The 22,421-nt window shown below is 38.7% G+C and overlaps 1 protein-coding gene across 1 annotated transcript in view; it reads left to right on the top strand.

Annotated features, from left to right (window-relative positions):
- Positions 1-22,421, top strand: part of LOC139954082 (uncharacterized) — a 50,503-nt gene that overhangs the window by 10,141 nt on the left and 17,941 nt on the right. Inside the window, exons 3-20 of the mRNA XM_071953742.1 lie at positions 313-481; positions 1,154-1,314; positions 1,960-2,229; positions 3,946-4,227; positions 5,523-5,600; positions 5,715-5,984; positions 7,434-7,721; positions 8,643-8,752; positions 9,218-9,536; positions 9,810-9,889; positions 11,082-11,289; positions 11,621-11,740; positions 12,675-12,756; positions 13,490-13,601; positions 14,188-14,246; positions 14,740-14,869; positions 18,358-18,461; positions 19,871-19,970. Of these exons, the coding sequence (XP_071809843.1) occupies positions 313-481; positions 1,154-1,314; positions 1,960-2,229; positions 3,946-4,227; positions 5,523-5,600; positions 5,715-5,984; positions 7,434-7,721; positions 8,643-8,752; positions 9,218-9,536; positions 9,810-9,889; positions 11,082-11,289; positions 11,621-11,740; positions 12,675-12,756; positions 13,490-13,601; positions 14,188-14,246; positions 14,740-14,869; positions 18,358-18,461; positions 19,871-19,970 (2,942 nt within the window). The remainder of the gene's footprint in view (positions 1-312; positions 482-1,153; positions 1,315-1,959; positions 2,230-3,945; positions 4,228-5,522; positions 5,601-5,714; positions 5,985-7,433; positions 7,722-8,642; positions 8,753-9,217; positions 9,537-9,809; positions 9,890-11,081; positions 11,290-11,620; positions 11,741-12,674; positions 12,757-13,489; positions 13,602-14,187; positions 14,247-14,739; positions 14,870-18,357; positions 18,462-19,870; positions 19,971-22,421) is intronic.

Raw genomic sequence — 22,421 nt, forward strand, 5'->3', positions numbered from 1 at the left:
CGTGTTCCTTTAATGGTATAAAACATTGTGAGAAACGGCTCCCTCTGAAGTAATTTTCCACGAATTTGATTTCGAGACCTCAGGTTTAGAACTTGAGGTCTCGAAATCAACCATCTCAGCGCACACAACTTCGTGTGACATGGGTGTTATTTTCTTTCATTATTATCTCGCAAATTCGATGACCGATTGTGCTCAAATTTCCACAGGTTGGTTATTTTATGCATATGTTGAGATACACCAACTGTGAAGGCTAGTCTTTGACAATTACCATAGTGTCCACTGCCTTTAAACAAGCATGTATTATTTTTCTAGCGCCCTGCCCCCCACCGTACGTCACCATTGGAAACGTGTGCTACATGCATTCACCGAGTTTAAAAAACTATTCCGATGCGCAACAGTACTGTGACTCTATCCTTGAAGGATCCGGGCTAGCCGTCTTAGAGACTGTCTTGGAAACGGACGAGGTTTTCAAACATCTTGGGTATGTTTTCATCTCCTTATTCATAAGTGTAGCGTTGACCACTGAAGCCCTAATCTTGACTGGTGATTTTTGTTTGTGTCGCATTATTGGTCAACGGTAGAGGGCTTAACTCGAAGGTTCTCCATGAGAGACTGACTTGGCGAGTCTATTAACCTGAAACGAAACAGCTTGTTTGTGTGCTCTGGTGAAAACTATTTTCGATGCAAATCACAAAGTTGGATAAGACTGTTGAACACTGAGGGCGCACTTAAGTTCTATACAATGGGTGCGTTCGTTTAGCTTCCATGGGTCGACCCCGGTGTGTGTGGTTTTTTTTCCAGGACGAACGTGGGTAATTATCTGCACACGTTCGTCCTGGAAAAAAAAAAACCCGCCACACACCAGGGTCGCCCTAGGGAAGCTAAACGAACGCACCCAATATAAGTTCTAAATGTATCTTTTTTTACAATTTGACTCACCATCAGAAATTATTTTGAGGATGGCATTTTTCTCCTAGAATTGCCACCCTAAAAATAAATTATGATGTTTTTAAGGGTTCCCTTTTTCGGATCGATCTAGAAAAAAATACGATCGGATGAAGCATGACATCCACAAAATGATGGGAAATGTAATACAACACGACACATAAGCTTTACTTTGTTTTAACCATTTCGAAAAATTTGCCTTTTACAGTTTGACAAATGCAACAACCTATGCCATTGGTCCATTTCCCCCATGTGATAACCACACGTGCTATTTTGTGATTGGGCGAACGAGTGGGGCGTACCAAGTAGGATTGGTACCATGTGACACGACTCTTTCATTTATCTGCGAGGGGGAACCGTTTTACGAAGGTTCGTTAAATATTAAGTACCTTATTCTTCTTTATCTTTAAGAAGTTGGATTGTCGTTTTTCTGCTTGGTGTGATTAGGTGGTTTGGAGATGTGCAAACATACAACACCAGGGCCCAGTTTCGTAGAGCTACTAAGCACAAACAATTTGCTTATCATGAAATTTCCTCCCTGATAAAAATATGATTACAACCACATATCCATGTTTGCATTTTGCTTGTTACTGGTATTCAGCTGCTGTTTGCTTATCCTGAAAGTCACGTGGGAGTTTGGCTGGTAATCTTGTTGTTATCAATGCAAACACTTCAAGCTAAGCAAAGTGTTGTGCTTAGCAGCTCTATGAAATTTGACCCTGGTCAGTAAGTAGTATTTATAAAGGTCGCTTTCAACCTTAATTAACTCAAAATTGTGTAAATTTTTATGTTAATCTGTGAACATTTTGTCCTGCATAAAGTACCCAGCCCCTTTAAGCCTTTTTGAGATCTGGCGTACACAATTGCTACAACACTATAAGGATTGGGTAAATTTGTGCGTTTTCCACCCACACCAAACCGTACACTCCTCTGTCACGTCCGGCATATCTCAAAAAGGCTTATAACATTCCAGCTCAGTGCAGACGATAACTACTCGATTTGTCTCGTTCCCAGAACCCAAACAAGTTGGAAGCATCGATCTCCCCACTACAACACCAAATTCAGTCACAATCACCTGGGAACGTCCCGATAATGTTAGCAGCTATCGTGTGACTCTTGAAAAAGCTAAAAGTGGAAGCCAATCAAAGAGTCTCTACATTGATGCCGAAGCCCCGACAGAGGCGACATTTGATAGGCTCGATGGAGGGACGCTGTACAGAGCAACTATTGTTTCAGTAAACGGACCAAAGGAAAGTGATCCTTACATCTTTGATTTATGCACAAGTAAGAATTGGAGACTTTAGAACGCCAGAGGGCAGCAAACTTACCAATAAACATAATATAGTTTTTTTTCCGGCCAATTTCAGTATATGAGCAGCCAATTTAACCACCAAGCTATTCTATTTCGCCCGGAATCGAATGCCACTGAAAAGAGTCATTCGATTTCGTTTTGGGATTAGTCAAATGTAATGTTACGTCATTCGATTTAACAATTAATAGTCTTTCAAATTAAGAACTCATCAAAGCAGCATTCAAATTCGCAGACGCTTTTTGGGGCGTATGTGTCTCGAAAAAGAATGACGATACGCTAAACTGAACCTAGTGCTAAAGGAATTTGACTCGACTCAAAACGAAATTGAATGGCCGAATTCTGAATTTGAAGTGCAGTAACAACTGTAGAGGCAAAACAGCTTTAATTCGAACGCATGAAACTGAAACTGGCTGCTCATTTGCCGAATTTGACCGAGAAAACCTATAGCAAAAGTTATAAAGCCCAAGGCGCTTACAGTAATACATTAAAGCCATTGGACACTTTCGGTAAACAATATTGTCCAAAGGCCCACACTTCGTGTATCACAACTGATACATAAAACAACAAACCTGTGAAAATTTAGGCTCAATCGTTCATCGGAGTTTGGAGAAAATAATGGGAAAACCCACCCTTGTTTCCGCACGTTTCGCCGTGTCATGACATGTGTTTAAAATAAAACCGTAATTCTCGATATCGAGAATTGATAATTGTGTTAATGTTTTCTCAAAAAGTAAAGCATTTCATGGAGTAATATTTCAAGAGAAGTCTTTCACCATTACCTTCTGTAAACCCTGTAAGTTATTTGTAAATCTGTGAACTTTTTTTTTTCTGTTCCGAAAGTGTCAAATGGCTTTAAAGGCGGTGGACACTATTGGTAATTACTCAAAATAATTATTAGCATAAAACCTTTCTTGGTGACGAGTAATGGGGAGAGGTTGATAGTTTAAAACATTGTGAGAAACGGCACCCTCTGAAGTGCCATAGTTTTTGAGAAAGAAGTAACTTTCCACGAATTTGATTTCGAGACCTCAGATTTAGAACTTGAGGTCTCGAAATCAACCATCTAAACGCACACATCTTCGTGTGACAAGGGTGTTTTTCTTTCATTCATATCTCGCAAGTTCGATGACCGATTGAGCTCAAATTTTCACAGGTTCATTATTTTATACATATGTTGAGATACACGAACTGTGGAGGCTAGTCTTTGACAATTACCAATAGTGTCCACGGCCTTTAAAACAACTTGCAAAAACTTACAAATTTAAACAAGATAAAAGACAAGGTAATGTTCCTTGGTTCTGATTATGGGAGCATAACTGTGAACAATGGAATTACCTGTCTGCTGCCATCTAGTGTTCCAAAAAACACTGTACTCGTGTCCTGCCACAGTATTTATATGAAGGCACAACCTTCTTCAGATGGCGGCCATTTTGAAAAAACGCATCCATCGTTATGCATTTAAACTTTGTTTAATGTTGACATTAAAACAACAAGTTTTGATCACTTTTCTACACACTTATTCACTCGTGTCCTGCCACAGTATTTATATGAAGGCACAACCTTCTTCAGATGGCGGCCATTTTGAAAAAACGCATCCATCGTTATGCATTTAAACTTTGTTTAATGTTGACATTAAAACAACAAGTTTTGATCACTTTTCTACACACTTATTCATTTTTGTTTTAAAGTTCCCAGTGAGATACCGTGCGTCCAACATTGGCTTCATAAGGAAGTTCTCATTCTAATATGGACGCCGGGTATTGGTAAAGTTCAACAGTACAGAATAGAAATGAACGTAACGGTCAAGGACGATAGACAACTTTTACCATACTACACCAGTAATTTGGAGGTAAAGTTTGACAAAGTTTCAGTAGAAACTCATGTAAAGTACGCGGTGTTTGCAGAAGCAGTGGTTTGGTTCCAGGGACAGGAGCTGCGCTCAAACACATACGTGCATACCATTATTAGAGGTAAGTTTCCTAAGAGTAGGAATTCATGGGGGATAGGTCATTTTCGCATGCGGGACCCACTCTCTTGAATGACTTGCCGTTACGAATTTGTAATATTATTTATTGTGTTGATACTGTTCAAGATACTGTACACTATTGGTAATTGTCAAAGAAAACTACGTTACTTCAGAGGGAGCCGTTTCTCACAATGTTTTATACCATCAACCTCTCCCCATTACTCGTTACCAAGTAAGATTTTATGCTAATAATTATTTTGAGTAATTACCAATAGTGTCCACTGCCTTTAAACAAGTCTGGTTAGAAACATCGATGCTGGGATTGGAGTTGGAAAAGGAATGTGAATAAACCCATTCTTTGAAGCACTCGCCCTGTACAGGGAACTTTGAACACATCAGTATAACGGAGGTTTAAACGGGAAACTTTATTATTATTGCTGTTATTATTATTTTTGTTATTATTATTGTATTGTATTGTGTTTTATTCCAAACTGGAGCACACCCCATAACCCTGGGGAGGGTAACATTATTATAAAAAACAAAATACAGTGAATGAATAAGCCATACGGAAAGGAATTTAACTTAGAACAAAAACAAACAAATAATCACACAGTTGATTTGTTTTTAAACAATAAATCAAAAGACGTACTTGGCAACGCAGATAAGAATAGCTTCATCGGGAGTATCCATCAAAAACTTAAACCTGTCTTCCCTGCCAGGAGTTTCAGAACCTCCTGAATGATCAATAATATAAGCCAACCCTAAAGGTCGTTGTATAAGGGGCAATCAAGCAGAAAATGGATTTCTATTTCAACATCAAGGTGACAATGCAGGCAAATTCTATTTGGCTTGACTCTAACCAAATATACATTCCTATTTAAATAAGTGGCTAGTGTGAAGAGCATCTGAAACGGGCCAAAGAATGGCGATAAGAAGGCTTGTTATATAACTCAAACTCAAAGTGGGTTTTTAAAATACGGTATGTCCTGAGCTTATTCTTTTGGCCAGATTTAGTTCTACAGTCATTGTGCAATCTATTGTACCATTTGGAAATAAACACACCACATAGTTGTTGAACAAAAATACGATTCGCATTCCTTTGGTTTGCAAGCTCTGGTATGTTCTCTGGCATGTTACAGGAGACTGAATCAAAGTATTTTCTAAGCATAAGAAATACTGATGGTATTACAATAATAAAAATTATTATTATTATTATTATTATTATTATTATTATTATTATTATTATTATTATTATTATTATTATTATTATTATTATTATTATTGTTATTATTACTATAGAAGAAACAGCCAGCGTGGAAGATAAATCTGATGAATGTGGGAATGGCCAAGACTATGTGAGCAAACCACGCAGCGCAGGTGAGGTTGTATTCAATGCATTATATTCCATTAATATTTCACTGAATCTTGCCTGAGGGTTATAAGAAGGTATTTATATTAAACTACTCGTTTTTATTAATTACCTCCCTCCAGTCCCAAATGACGCTGAAGATATTACAGTTGTAAACATAGCTACGGATTCGCTGACCATAAATTGGACGAGTCGAAGCAATGTTAGCAGCTTCCAGGTGACGGCAGTTGATGGCGAAGGGCACAGTCCAAACGCAAAAAAATACATCGCGGCAGATGAACCCAAAGAAGCTGTGTTTGACAGTCTTACTGGAGGGACTGAGTACACGGTGAATGTCTTCACGTCCAATGGATCCATGGACAGCGACCCTGTGACATTGACTGTTGCAACCAGTAAGTGGTGTTCTGTAAACAGTATTGTCCACGGCCCACACTTCGTGTATCACAACTTATATATAAAATAACAAACCTGTGAAAAATTAGGCTCAATCGGTCACCGGAGTCGGGAGAAAATAACGGGATAACCCACCCTTGTTTCCGCATGTTTCGCCGTGTCATGACATGTGTTTAAAATAAATCCGTAAATCTCGATATCGAGTGTTGATATTGTTCTACTGTTTTCTCAAAAAGTAAAGCATTTCAAGTCTTTCACCATTACCATCTGTAAGCCCTGTAGGTAATTTGTAAATCTGTGAACTTTAATTTGTGTTTCTGTTCCGAAAGTGTCCAATGGCTTTAAAGGCATGTACACTATTGGCAATTGTCAAAGACCAGTCTTCTTACTTTGTATCTCAACATATAATAAATAATAATAATAAATGAGACTTATAAAGCGCATTTTACAAAATTCAATGCGCTGGAAGAGTGCTACGGAAAAGACGATTATGAGAATAGATGTGTTTTTAATTTACTCTTGAATGTCTGGAGTGTGTTGGTGTTCCGAATATGACTTGGTAGGGCGTTCCAGCACCGGGGACCAGCGACTGAAAAGGACCGGTCCCCTGCCATTTTGTGTGTGCGAGGGATTGTAAGATTCTGGCCGGAGCGGAGCTCACTCCGGCCAGGTTTGTATATGCATACAAAAACAAACCTGTGAAAATTTGAGCTCAATCAATCGTCGAAGTTGAGAGAAAATAATGGGGAAAAAAAACATCCTTGTAACAAAACATTAATATTTTCAGTAACCAACATGTTGCCAACCACTTTGTTTGACGATTATGTATGTAACGAATACAGCATGCAGGAAACTATGAACCCCTTTGAGTTAAAATAAGTTGAAAACGGAGAATAAAGTTTGCCGAGAGCAGAGAATGCAAAAAGATGCACCATAATTTGATGCATTCGAGAATGTAGAGAACCAATATTTGATAAACATCGTTGATAAACGAAAGCCTTGCAACAGAGCTCGGGAAAGGTCTGAGTATAGATCATGTGAACTTTGTTTACAACACGTGTGACCTTGTACATTCTTTGAGCATTCTGGCAGGCACAATACTGCACAGATCATATGGGAAAGTTGACATTTTGTGTCATAATTTCCACATAAATCCAATAATTATGAAAGTAAAAGCAGGACATGTTTTGAGATGTTCCCCCTATCATCATATCAAAAGTTGATAAGAATTAGACAGTGCAATCTCCATAAAATATAAGATTTTATGTTTTCTTTCATTAGGCTTTGTATACAAATCATGCCTGCAGAAAGTCCAGGCTCTGTGGCTCTTTTGTAAACATGTGATGTCACAGGTCACATCATCTATACAGTGGTAACACACATCTGTGTATATAGGTAAAACCCAGAATAATGAAAGCCTTTGGTGTTGTTTTCTGTTGTGTCTTAAGAACCTATGCAGATACCTTGGGTTGAGGCCGAGGTAAAAGAGAAGGAAATTAATATCTTTTGGGGATGGAATGAAATATCTGGTATCGCTGATGATTACTACTTTGAATTGGTTGACGCTAAAGACAAAGAAGGTAGACCTGTCCTTCCGGTATATGCGGGAAACGACGAAGAAATAAAGTTTAAAGATCTTGTGAGGGATGAGAACTACACCATTGAAGCCTATGCCGTGTTGTGGTCTAAGGGAAATAGACTCATCTCAGCTCCAAAAACCCTCACAGTGACGACTCGTAAGTAACACCAATCTTAGAACTATCTAACAAAGTTCGCCCGGTGTTCCTGGCAGATGCTGCTGAATGCGCCGTATAGCATCTTGTAAAACCCTTATAAGGCGCTACATTACTGCGGATGACTTGTGTGCACAGTAGTCGTACGATGTGACAGTGTGTACACGGTGGGTCGTGCGGTGTGATTACACGCTTCACGCACAGTAAATACGGGTGGGTTTACAGCGGCGACTTTTTCGGAGCGAATAATGCGACTGCCTTGAGCAAGGCTACGCCTCAGAATTCCTAACTTTCATTAACTTATCTTTCTGAAAACAATGTTTTTTACACTAAGTGCCTGCCCGTACGCTTTATAACACTTTGGTATTATCATTGATTTTGTTACTAAAGACACTGGACACCTTTGGTAATATTGTCAAAGACCAGTCTTCACAGTTGGTGTATCTCAACATATGCAGTAAATAACAAACCTGTGAAAATTTGAGCTCAATTGGTCGTTGAAGTTACGAGATAGCTATAACAGGAAAAACGCCCTTGTCACACGAAGTTGTGTGCTTTCAGACGCTTGATTTCGAGACCTCAAATTCTAAATGAGGTCTCGAAATTAAATTCGTGGAAAAATACTTCTTTCTTGAAAACTACTTCACTTCAGAGGGAGCCGTTTCTCACAATGTTTTATACTATCAACCTCTCCCCATTACTCGTTACCAAGTAAGGATTTATGCTGATAATTATTTTGAGTAATTACCAATAGTGTCCACTGCCTTTAACGTACTGCAAGTGCTAAACGAAGGACAAAACTAGCAAACTGACTCACACATCATTGTACCTGAATCTAAATCTGAATCTAAACTTTGAAACTTGTGTCAGTAATTGTCACCCCTTGCGGTTTATTACACGACGACTGTTTTTATTTATCAACAGCATTGTCAGGCGATGTTACTTTTAAAACCGATGATGCAGAACGTAATCCAACTTCAAGGCCAACGACGCAAGTTATGACTACCACTGCACAAAAAATCTTCTGCCCGGAGGTGTGAATTTACAGGTTTTTATTAAAGTGTATGCCTATTGTATGCAGAGAATTTCAAAAAGTATTAGAAAAAAAAGAAAAAAAAAAATCTGAAAATAATAATTTATTACCTTAGGAACTATTTCGTTGGCACTATTTCCTTCCTTCGACTATTTCTTTCCCTCAAATGGGGAAATAATTCCAATAGTTTGTTTTGCCTTTTAAATTTTTAACTGTCCCTTTAAGTGCTCCGTACAAAGACATAATTTAGACGGGTAAGATTAATAATGTGAACGATAGGTGGCGCTGTAGGTCAAAGTTAACGGATGCATCTTTTGAAAAATCAGAGCCATGAATGGTAGAACTGGTTGCTGCTCTATATTTTGACTCCATGTACTTAGTAGGCTTTCCTCCTGAAACTTCCGTGTGGGAACATGAAAAGGAGATGTTTGGGACTTTCTGAAACAATTTGTTTGTATATTTTTAGATTAACTACGAGCCGACGACTACTCAAGTACCAACGACTACTGCTTTGATAACAACAACCGAACAACAAACAACACAACAAACAACAACACAAGATGAGACAACTCCTCAGGTTTTAACAACTGAAACGACAACACTTCAAACTTCACAAGATCCTACAACCACACCAAAAACTACAATTAAACTGACTACTAGAAACACGACACCTCAAGAAACTACATTGAAACCGACTACTCGAAACACAACACCACAAGACACCACAGCTCAAATAGTGACGCCATCTTCTTGTGAATCCATTTTCCACGAGCCTCCCGCTACCGGTAATGGTATAATTTAAATTTTACTCTACGCATCCTTTCTTTTACGTCCTTTTATTTCTGTTTACCATTTTATTACCGTTCGTTTAACTCCTGATTCCTGAGATACCAATCGTTTTGTGTATTGTTCGCATCTACAATTATAGGATTAAAACAAAAGAACGGTTCCAAAAATCGAAACCCTTGATGCTACAACCACAACCAAGAAGTAAACACTAAATAAATATTACATCTCTTTCTAATAATTATTTTTCTTTTCATTTGTATGTATTTCAGAGCACACCAACTCCACGCTGTTGTTCGCACAACAAACGTTTGATTTCGTCAACCTCTCTCTAAATTTCTTTTTCGACCAGGTTCGTGGTCGATTGTTATTCTCAACTGTTTTTAGTTTTTAGTGTAATTAATATTATGTGTAAAGAGTCCTAGACTAAAATGCAAACCACGTTTGAAAACTATTTAATTTAAAGCTAGTTTAAAGGATTGGTAGAGATAACAAAACAGTGTTCGTGTTTTGTGTGATCAACCATACATGCAACAAAAAACCTGTGAAACAATTCAGGGCTTAATCAGTTTCACGAGTCAAGTGGAAATAGTAGAACAAAAACATGCACATTTTTTAGCATGTAAACACATTGTCTTTAGTTTGCTTGTAACAAGTTGTTTTTGTTGTTTGACGTGCTATTGAAAAATATGGCCACTTTGACCCTTGACATGGCCTCTTTTACACTCTAGTATATAGGGTGCGTTCGTTTAGCTTCCCTGGGTCGACCCCGGTGTGTGGCGTTTTTTTTTTTTTCACAGGACGAACGTGTGCAGATAATTACCCACGTTCGTCCTAGAAAAAACCCCGCCACACACCGGGGTCGACCCAGGGAACTAAACGAACGCACCCATAATAAGTTCAAAATGGTTTACGACCAAACTACAAGCAAATATTTGGAAATGCCCTGTAATTTTCAGTATAAAATCATGACATTTTTATATTTTTGTTACATCAACCGAAACCCCACGGTGTTCTTTTTTATGCTATGAACAATTAAAGGCAGAGGACACTATTGGTAATTGTCAAAGACTAGCTTTCACAGTTGGTGTATCTCAACATATGCATAAAATAACTAACCTGTGAAAATTTGAGCCCAATCGGTCGTCGAAGTTGCGGGATAATAATGAAAGAAGAAAACACCCTTGTCACACGAAGTTGTGTGCGTTTAGATGGTTGATTTCGAGACCTCAAGTTCTAAATCTGAGGTCTCGAAATCAAATTTGTGGAAAATTACTTCTTTCTCGAAAACTTCGGCACTTCAGAGGGAGCCGTTTCTCACAATGTTTTATACCATCAACCTCTCCCCATTACTCGTCACCAAGAAAGGTTTTATGCTAATAATTGTTTTGAGTAATTACCAATAGTGTCCACTGTCTTTAATATCTAGATACCATTGGTTCAGAGCAAAACTATATACGTGAACTTTTTAAAAACATAATTAAGACCTCGTCGCTAATCCTTTAATTTCCCTTAATAACACTATCTGTTTTATCTCATTACAGTTTGGAGAGGGCAGTGGAAATCCTAACATCGTAACCCCTGATGAAATCACCAATACATGGGAGTGCGTTTACGGAACAAGTTTCACGACTGAGCGAGATTTGAAGCTGATCCCTGACCTGCTTGAAGTTCTACTGCAAGGGTTCGTGATGGGTGCTAAATGGGCTCCTACCACCCAGGTCATAGGTCATCCCTTTGCTGGTGTTACAGGTAAACAGTGGGTGCGGTCGATTAGCTTCCCTGGGTCGACCCCGCGGTGCTCACTCGGGTGAGCCCCTGGACAAGAGCTAAACAAAACGACCACACACCGCTCTCGTAGTGACGTCATGCACCTCGGGCCAGCCCCAAGAGACCCAGTCCACAAGCAGGGCACTTTGTGACCCCAGATTGTCAGTTTATTTATATGGCGGATAGCATAAAGTGCTTACGCTGCTAGCAACTGTTTTGTTAGTAAAACAAATAAATCATATAATGTTCCTCTAAATAAAACTCGTTTAAATTATTATTCCATATAATGTTTTTTTTTTTCTGATTGAAATAGATGTTGAAATGTGGAGGTCGGACATTCCATTCTTGGAGGGGTGTGATAATTACAGCAGAGCTCATGTAGAACCATCCCGATTGACGTTTGATGTACCGGACTCTGCAATAGATGATAATGGTAAGCAAATTATATTAAAGTCACCTGGAAATAGAATTTGTTTTTCTTTCAAACATAAGAGTATATGCTTACGAACAATAAAACAATTTTTTAGTAATTGTTTGTCACGATTTATATGTTTAAAAAATATATAAAGTTGTTTGGGGGACTGACTCTGCCTACCCTTTTTGTGACGTCAATCGAGGCAGACTTTGCCTGCAATGCGTGTAGTAAACACACGTGCAAAGTATATGTACGTCCAAGTCGTGAGTTGGAACATTTCAAAAAGGGTTTTTTTTTTTGCATTCAGCAGCATTACACCTGGTCGGAATTGCCGGAAAAAAACATTTTTTTTTTTTTTTTTTTTAACGTACAAACTCACGACTTGGTCCGTACATGTACTTTGCAATTGTGTTTACTCTACGCGTTATAGGCAAAGTCTGCCTCGAATGACGTCACGAACAGCGCCCTCTCGGGTCGGGGTTTACTCTTAAATTTGTAAATAACATAAGAACTGATTTTTTAAAACCTTAGTTAACTGTTTATTCACATTCCACTCATCAAAACACATATATTTTGAAAAAATACCACTTCCAGGTGACTTTAATCTCTATATAAATGTTATTTTCAAAAAAAAAAAAAAAAAGTTTTAATGGGAGCATTTCGGAAGCACTATATGGCCATAGACATAAAGGCACTGACTGGACACAATTTTTTGGTAATTGTCAAATACCAGTCTTCTCACTTGATGTATCCCAACAAACACATAAAATAAAGAATCTGTGAAAATTTGGACTCGGTTGGTCATCGAAGTTGCAAAAGAATAATAATGACGAAAAAACACACTTGTTGCACAAAATACATGTAGTGTGTTTTCAGATGCCTAATTATATGAAGCTTTAAGTCTGAAATTATTGTATATACTTCAAAATGTTGTAATTTGTTTGTGTGATAGGAACTGGTTGCCGATCACTGTTGGTAGTTAAGATGGGGAAGCTTGGTGACCTTTTACCGCAAGACGGTTGCTCGGACGAAGGGTTTGTTAAACCTATTAATAAATTCACACTTTTTCACCCTTCTGTCATTGGAACTCTAACTTGTAACTGTTTGTTTCGGTTTATTAATGGGAATACTTAACAAATTTTGGAACGTCTGCTGCCACCTAGCGTCCACAAAAGTCTTATATATAGTTGCAATGATTTTGTGAAGGTTTTCATGGTGTGGATAATAGAAAGAAACTTTGTGTAATTCTCTTGAAGACAAGCACAGTATACTGTTCGAAACGTCGCGACCACACCGGCTCTTTTTAGAGCCAACACTCCCATAAAAAAAACACGATATTTACACATGGTTGTACCTGTAGGTTTCTCGAGCAAGTTCCTCAAACTTCCCTGGTTATCAGTTACGGGGACGGGGCCTTTTCCGACATAGCACTAAGACTCTCAAACATACATTTGTTCATGCTTGCTTTCCAACATCTTGACAATACTTTAACTCAATCCTTAAATTCTTCCAGACCGACGCCTTTGAATGTTTTTTTTTTAAGTAAATGCATGAGGTACGCCACAATGATATCTCAAAACGAGGCGATGGGCGCAGTCACTGCAAGTGATGCGGAACGTGCGCCTATAGCCTCATTTTGGGAAGAATTATGACGTCATGCATGAATATTAAGATAGGCGTATAGATAGCGTTTATTATTATACGTTTACTATTCATTTTTTTTTCTTGCTATATAATTGTAATATTATTGCCATTGTGTCTGTGCAGAGAGTTCCAATGTGATGAAGTTGAGACTCCATATCCCCTCGTGACAATCGCCCTGAACCCATCTAAGCCACCTCCATTTACTGAGCCAGTTACTGTTGGCTTTCAAATGAAGGTAAGCACTAGAGACGAGCCCAATTACAGAGTTTTAATTCAATCCAATTTAATGTATTTGATCATAAATAGTAGTCGCTCACGGGGCCGTCAAAAACTTCGTTGGACAGACGGAATCACGGGCTTATCAATAACTGATGCATATCGATCTGCACTGGATAGACAGAAGTGGAACTCCATCAAAACCAGTGGCCGAACTCACAAAGCAAAGAAATTCATCGCAAGACAAATTGTCAGTATTACCATAGTGATTTGTATTGTGACATCACATTTTACTTAGCAACTACGATTGATTTGCAGTTACGATCAATCTTAGATCTGTGTGAAATCGGCCCCTGGGTCAAAAAGGGTCAGCCATGACCCATAGGACGGCGAAGACGACGACAGTCATCAATACGATCATAGTTCTGACATGATATTTCACAATCATAAAGCTTGACCTTCTTTTCTCTTTTGTTACTTGCTGAGGCGCTGTAGTTTTTGAGTAATTTTCGTCTCAGCAATACAAATGTACATTTAACTCTTTCGTATTCAATAAAACAAAATGGAGAGCTTGTTTTTTTTTTCTTCTTCTATTCATTCTCCAGAATGAGGTTGCTGGAAACATTCCCGTGTGCGTTTGGCTCCAAACAAAACGTCAGGCCAGGTCAGTGCGTGTTTGTGAGCGTTACTTTCCAAGAAAGCCATTATTCTCGGTACTATAATGCGCGCATACTTAGGGTGCGTTCGTTTGGCTGCCCTGGGTCGACCCCGGTGTGTGGCGTTTTTGTTTCTTCCATGACGAATGTGGGTAATTGTCTGCACACGTTCGTCCTGGAAATAAAACACCACCACACACCGGGGTCGACCAAGGGCAGCTAAACGAACGCACCCTAATAAACATTGGGTGCGTTCGTTTAGTTTCCCTGGGTCGACCCCGGTGTGTGGCGTTTTGTTTTTCTTCCAGGACGAATGTGGGTAGTTATCTGCACACGTGCGTCCTGGAAATAAAACCCCACTACACACCGGGGTCGACCCAGGGAAGCTAAACGAACACGCCCTTAGATCTACGTAAGCAATGGGTACTTGCCTTGTAAGTCTGCCGCCACCATGCGTTCAAAATTCTCCTATTAATTATCTCACTGTTTTGTGAAATGCAGCCCACCGAGTCTCCCGCAATATTCATGGAACAGCAGTGGATGTGACACAGTAAAGGAGGAGGGCGCCATCTTGTGCCGATGTTATCACCTGACAAGCTTCTCTGTTATTATACGGGTTGCAGAATTCGAGGTTTGTAATTTTATTGATGTGTAAAACAACGTAGAATAAAGTCAGTGTTACAAAGAAGTAGAAAAAAAAACATTATAAAACGGCTTCGGCAGTGGTCCTTGGCGTTGATATAACCAATGCTCAATTTGTTTTAAGGTTTTCAGTGAAATGTAGAAGGATATTCTGTGTGCCCCCCCCCCCCCAATCCACCACATACGGCAAACTCTGTACACATCTTTGTGATAGCGCCCTCTTGTGAACCATGCCAACCTCCTTCATCAGCCCATGATTCTCGAAGCGTGGCCAATCTTTTCTTTTGCGAAACTATTTCGTCTAAAATTGGCTTCGTTGATTATAAATCAATGAATACATTTGAATTGGGGAAGTAAATTCTTGCTTGGATAATTTCTCAGATTGCAATTGGCTGGTGTCCGTTAGTAAATGCATTGGCCAGAGATGTTGCATGTTACCGTTGTCGCTATAGTGTGGAAGAATTCGACCATCGTGTGGAAATAACAACACCACAGTAGACATTGTATTCATATCAACTCAATTCAAACTCAAATTTATGTCCATACTTCATGAAAACAGTACAAAACCAAAATAATAATTTATAAAGAAGTTACCAACAAACAAATTTATTTTGCAAAGGCAGAGAATTTATTAACAAAGTATGGAGGCATTATCTAGAAGCCGAGGCTTGTGGTAAGATGCCCGATGGACAGACAAACAGATCAAGGACAGGAACAAGAACGAACAGACAGACAATTACAACAAAGACGTAAATTATATATTTGGTTTGCGGTAACACCATGTTCATGGTTCTTAAATAACTGTCTTGCTTTATTCTATTACCCCGGAGTCGATTTTAGCTTACTACTTTAGCTTATAGGATCGTGTTTAACTGTACTACCGCGGAGTCAGTTCTTAAATTGGTCCCAACGTTTCGACTAGCTTGCTCTAGTCGTCGTCAGGAGACATAAATTAAAGACAGACATTAAAACACAAGTGATTTTCATTATATATTTCTTGATAATTTTGCCAATAAATCAGCAGATCGTTGACAAACTCCAATCTATAACCCCACCTTTAAGCTGTTGTGATTTCCAACATCCCTAAAAATCAATCAGGAACAATATCCATTATTCATCAACATCATATAGAGATGATTAAAATTAGCTCCAGTATCACTTTCTCTATTTGGTTTCAAGGACAAACACAGATTTTATCTCCACAGTATGAGGAACCAATTTCAATACCAATCAAAACCCAATTTGTGGTCACCAAAGTGTGACCGAGACTTTCTAGAACACATCCTCCCAAAGGAGTTTCCAGCGTACGTCATTATAGTGATGAGATTCCAACAGATTTCTAAGTCATACAGGTCAGCGAGAGAGCGGTTCTTCCGCTCTTATATCCGTTTTGATGGCTATAGGTTTAGCTCCGTAGCAGATGACTCCCGCATTGCAAGTGTTTCTAACAGGGTATTGAAGACAGCACTTGGTTTGGCTTGGGTGATCGGTTCCTTAATCACCGCCTGTGTATTTTGCTTTGCCAATTCTTACATGTTATGCAACCACCCATTGGCCGGTGTTTGATGCACTTGTGTAGGCCATGCAATACTGTCCGCTCCGGACACTTTTGCATATGCAAGCGTGTCCGGGGCTATGAAAAAACTGTCCGGCGGACATGTACATGTATGTGTGCGCGTAAGCGAGCGTGCATACAGTATGATGTACTGAACCTACGTATTATGCAGAATGAATATTCACGTATTTTATGACCCAACGGCCGAACATTTCCGATGTCATTTATGACATGCACTTAACTTGTAAAAAAAATGGCGAACGTGTTCCGTCGACCAACGGCGTCTAATTTACTGCAAGGACAAATGCATATGCAAATGTGTCCGGGCGGACACAGTTGCATATGCAAAACTGTCCGCGGACATTATTGCATAACAATGTCCTCCGGTTAGTATTGCATAGAGGAAATCGGCACAAGTATTAGCTTTTGTTCCATTACTTTCCTCCTCTCACTGCATTTCTTTTGAATCCCGACCTATTGTAAATGATCAAACGACCCACGCCCATAAATGTTATTAATAACAACATTGTCTTCAGTCGCCGTGTTAAACAGAAGAACGTAAACAGGTAACCATCCAAAAGTACATTAAGTTTACATTATTGTGACTGGTGCCCCACTCAATCTTTGCTTAGCAAAGGTCAAGCAGTGTTTTCTGCTAGACAGCTTTATGAAATTGGGCACAGGTGATTAACATACATGTCTACGGAATCTATAAGCTGATTTCTGACTTTATTTGATCTAAGAACCTTTTTGTAGATCGCTGCCCTCCCTCAATCACCAAACATAAAAAAAACACCAAACAAGATCTGTTCTCCTAGCATATGTATAGCAGTGCCCGTTAGGGACCGTTTTTTCTCCACCCCATTTTTTGTTTCTTTTTTGGCTCGAGCGTTGTTCCATCTTTTACAAGCGAGTCTAGCTAGCACTTCAGCTGATTTCCCAAGTGAGGCGCGGGCACGTGGTGGACTGGGAAATCAATGGCAGACGCTCGAGTCGTTTTGTCGCCTTTTTACTTTTTTGTCATTCATCGTTAGGCTGCCAGGACATTTACCGTAGAAGTAAAAATAAAACATCTCTGATTATTTTGTGGTACTTTCTCACTCTTCTCACGATAAATGGTGTAGCTATAATCATTAGTAAGCAGGAGATACTTGTGTTTTTGTTTAATTTATTTTGTGAGTGGTGTTTGTAATAGCATTCATTGTCAGGCTGAGCTACAACATTTACCGAATAAAAATAAACATCCACGCTGAGTATCTTGTGATTATTTCCCGCCTTCACTATAACTGGTGTAACTACATCATTGTAAAACAGAAGATAATTGTGTTTTGTTTAATAAGTATTTATTAGGCTGCTAGGACATTTACCGTTGAAGTGAAAATAACACGTCTTCACTGATTATTGTGTGATTATTTTTGTCTCTTTTCACAGTAGGTACATCGTTGTTATATACAGAATATAATTGTATTGTTGTTTAATTTACATTTATTAGTTGTCGTATAAGTTGTTTTTCTATTAGTATTTCGGCGGTAAGTTTGCTGTTGTTTTAAAACGAAATTACTACTTTAAAGGCCCTACCTTAAACATTGAGGATGTTAAGTTTTCGTTTATTAGTTACAGAAGAACGTTTGAGATTAATTTGCCAAGCTCTTACTAAAGTTTTTTTTTTAACGAGGTGTAACTTTTTATTTATTTGAAAAAAAAAAAAAAAAAAAAAAAAATTAACAGTGTGTATTATTTCTCCCAAACTTTATAAAAACTGACATGAAGTGTAGATCGATTAGCCATGTTTTTAAATCAAGGAAAACCGAAGGCTTGTTGCAAACATGTCTTTGACTGTTACAAGTTGGCCGAGGTTTTTGTCCGGCAATTTATTTCCCACAAAGTTACATGTTTGTTTTGTGTTTTTTTTTTTTGGCAAGGTCGACGAAGGACACAAGAGGGCTCTGCACGTACTTAGCATGCTGGGTTGCATAACAACAATTGTATGCGCATGTCTGACGATTGCCATCTACGTGTACTTGAGGTTTGTAAATCACGAGGTTTTAAAAACAACCAACCTTATCAGACAATTGTGTTTACTTATTGTACACTGTATTTCCATGTTTTCTCCCGAATCGCACAACAAATTATGCTAACATTTTCACAGGTTTATTTCATGTGAATTATGGTTGGCTTATCACACGATCTACACATTTTTTTTTTTTTAATTTGACCAATCCTGTAATACATGTTAAGTTATGGGCCCAGTCTTGCTTTATACTGCTTCTAGCTACCGGGCAATCTTGGTGGTCTAGTTGGTAAGACACTGCTCTAGAATTGCAAGGGTTGTGGCTTCAGTTCCAAGTGGTTTCAGCTTCAGTGGCAATCTTGGTGGTCTAGTTGGTAAGACACTGCTCTAGAATTGCAAGGGTTGTGGCTTCAGTTCCAACCGACTCGTATCTGTGATAACGCACGTCGGTGTATATGGTTAAATCAAATCTCTATTGCAAAAGAGAGAAAAATCACTCTTTGAAGAGCCATATAAGGGTCAACTCTTTTTCGAGTGGTCTTCCTCTGTTTTAGATTGAAGTCTGCATCTTTTTGAGTGATTTTTCACTCTGTCCTGGAGCGAAATCCCTCTAAAAGAGTGAAATAACCACCACTCTTTGTAAAGAGCCATTATGAGGGACAACTCGAAATGTAAAGAATGGTGTTTTCACTCTTTTATAAACTGCTCACAAAAAGTTGTTCAATCCAGTATATGTGTTGTTATTTATTACTCTCTTTGTATATGGTATATATCAATGCAAAGCTGAACTGTTCCTCTTTAAACTGATACCACAATTGCAAAGATTACATGTTGCTGAACGTGGCTACATAAATAATGAGGCAAAGTCACAAATCAATTGTGCCAACATTACCGTTGTCTGTGAATGGTCAATAGGTAATGCTCATAAATCAAACGGATCAAGCTTTTCACAACCATTACACAATGATTTGCACCAGTGAGCTCATGGGACACAATTTACCCTCATCTCATGAAAAACACCTTGTTTGATGGGTATTTGCAAGACGAGTTCTACAGCCGTATGCAGCCCCATACTTGCAGACTTTGGACCAAACTCCATCTTTCAAGATGACAACGTTCGCCCCCCCCCCCCTATCGAGCCCGACTGGTGACTGACTACCTGAAAAATGTTGGGGTGCACCGGATGGATTGGCCCGCTAACAGTCCAGACCTGAATCCCATGGAACATCTGTGGGACCAGCTTGGCCTCGCTGTCCGCGCCAGAACCACCAACACATCAACTGTGGCTGACCGAACCAGGTTCCTCAACGAAATTCGATCTATCATTTAATAAATCGTTTTATACATGTTTGAGTTCTCATTGGATTTAATAATTATTAAACTATGATAATAATTTTGAATAATTTGTATTTTTCTTCTTTTAGAATCCTGAAAGAAGAAAGGATCATTCATACCCAGTTTCTTATATCCATCGCTCTTTCTCAACTCATATTTCTTATCGGGATTGATATGATAAAATACGAGGTAGGTTTCTGGCTCTTTGTTTATGGTTGTTGGTTTTGATTTTTGTACCGTTTTAATTTTTTTTGTAAAATATCCCCGACCCCTCCCCCCACAAAAAAAACACAACACAAAAACCCTAGACATTAGGTGTTTGTGAACAAACATAAAGCTGTTCCGTGGTCTTTTGCTTTGATTATGTGTTAAAATTACATGGGAGTCTATAACTGATTTTTTTTTTTTTGAAAAACTGTACAGTGTCTTGAGTTACGGTGCCACTTCATGGGGTCACGGTAACCTAAGGCTAATCTCTAACGCCCAAGGAGTCTGTAACTGAAAAAAGTTAGAAAATCGGTTGTTTAGTTTTTGAGGTATGGTGCCACTTCTGGTTGACCCGGAAGTGAAGGTCAACTTGGGGTCATGGATTTTCAAAGTTTATTTTTAATGCCTCAGGAGGATAAAACTGAACAAACAGGATTGAAAATCGGTTGTATAGTACTTGGCGTATGGTCCCACTTCCGGTTCACCCGGACGTAGAAGCCAATATGGGGTCACGGGTTTTAACAGTCAATATTAATGTCAAGGAGTCTGTTAGTGAAAACAAATTGAAAATTGGTTGAGTAGTTCTTGAGATATGGTCCCACTTCCGGTTGACCCGGAAGTAGAGGTCAAATTGAGGTCACGGTTTTTCCAAATCTTTCTCCTATCCCCAAGGAGTCTTATAACTACAAACAGTCGACATTCTTAAAGAAGAATGTCGCATTCCTGTGATAATTTATCTCGGGATGTCGACATCCTAAAAGTAGGATGTCGTCTTGCTGTGATAATTTATCTCGGAATGTCGATATCCTAAAAGTAGGATGTCGTCTTCCTGTGATAATTTATCTCGGAAAGTCGACATCCCGAAAGTAGGATTTTTTTGTTGAAAGGATTTTACTTGTATACGTTTTGTTAACTAGTATTACATTTCCAACAATATTTATAATATTCATGGTCATAAACTAGTTTAACTAAAATAATGGACGAAACAAAATGTCCCATACGTAAAACTCCTTAAGGTTTGAAACATAATGGTCCCGCAAGTTCTAATTCGCGCGGGACTTGCTTAGTCTACACAGAAGGTAATAAATAATTTATAACAAGCAAATGCAATCCTACAATAAAATAAAACAAAAACTAAAAATCAATTCAAACACATGTAGGGGATGGAGGGGCCCATAAAAAGCAAACCTTAACGCGTACGGACCCCCCCCCCCCCTTTTTCCAACGAAGAAAGCAATGTAAGCAATTCTATTTAGTGGGTGTAATCTTATGTAGCGGCAAAACAATTCAAAATTACAGGAAGAACAAACACAAAAACAGTGAGCGTTAAATAAAACTTAACCATGAAACAGATAAACAAAATACCCCAAATAAATACTAGAGAAGATGGGCCCCACAACTCTTGTTGGGGACAAAAAAAAACATGTCGAAATATACAATTGTTATCCATTTAGAGACGTTTTGTAGTCACTTTGGTTGGGGAGCGAGGAATTTAGCAAAAACACACGAAAATCCCAAGGCTGGGACATCAGTTTATACACCAGACAAATCTATTATATGGATATTCTTTTGAATATTTTATTTTGTGCATATGGTCCGTGATTCGTGGTATGTTGAATATAAGTGGGCGGTTGTGTATCGACAACAGACTTTTATCCTTTTTATCACCATCAGCTCCATGTATAATAAACTTCAATGGCTGACGATTGCAGTTTTGGTATTGTCACTGTTAAACTGGTTCCATTGTGTGCTGTCGGTTACCTTCCAAAAAAAGAGTTTCTTGTGAATAGTAGCTGTGTATGATTCATGGTTCGCTGAATAATGTGGCGATAACAAACTTTTATCATTCTGAACTGAACGCTTGATTTATTATCTAGAGATAAATGCTTGAGGCCAGTAAGAGTATTGTGCACGTACACCATGTAGTTTTTGTTGGAAACGGTTTGCTAACAACCATTTATCTTACCCTTTGAAATAAAATCAGAAAATTTATAAGTTTGCTTGTTGCATAAAATTAAATTGAAGGAATAGTCCTATAGGCAATGCTAAGAGATATGACCAGTCCTAAGTTAGGATGAGTTACTGGTCCTAACGTAGGACTGGTCCTATCTCTTAGCATTGCCTAAGACTAGTCCTAAGTTAGGACCAGTAACCCATCATATCTTAGGACCAGTCCTATCTCTTAGCATTGCCTAGGACTAGTCTTAAGTTAGGACTACCTATCCTAACTAGGACTGGTCCTATCTCTTAGCATTGCCTAGGACTAGTCCTAAGTTAGAACCAGTAACTCATCCTAACTAAGGGCCAGTCCTATCTCTTAGCATTGCTTAGGACTAGTCCTAAGTTAGGACTACCTTTGTGAAATCCACCTCAGGTCATACATCTGTGTAGAGGTAAAAACAATTATTAGTTATCCCCGTTGTTAAAATGAGA

Source organism: Asterias amurensis, chromosome 22 (genome assembly GCF_032118995.1).
Source record: "Asterias amurensis chromosome 22, ASM3211899v1".
Lineage (NCBI taxonomy): Eukaryota > Metazoa > Echinodermata > Asteroidea > Forcipulatida > Asteriidae > Asterias > Asterias amurensis.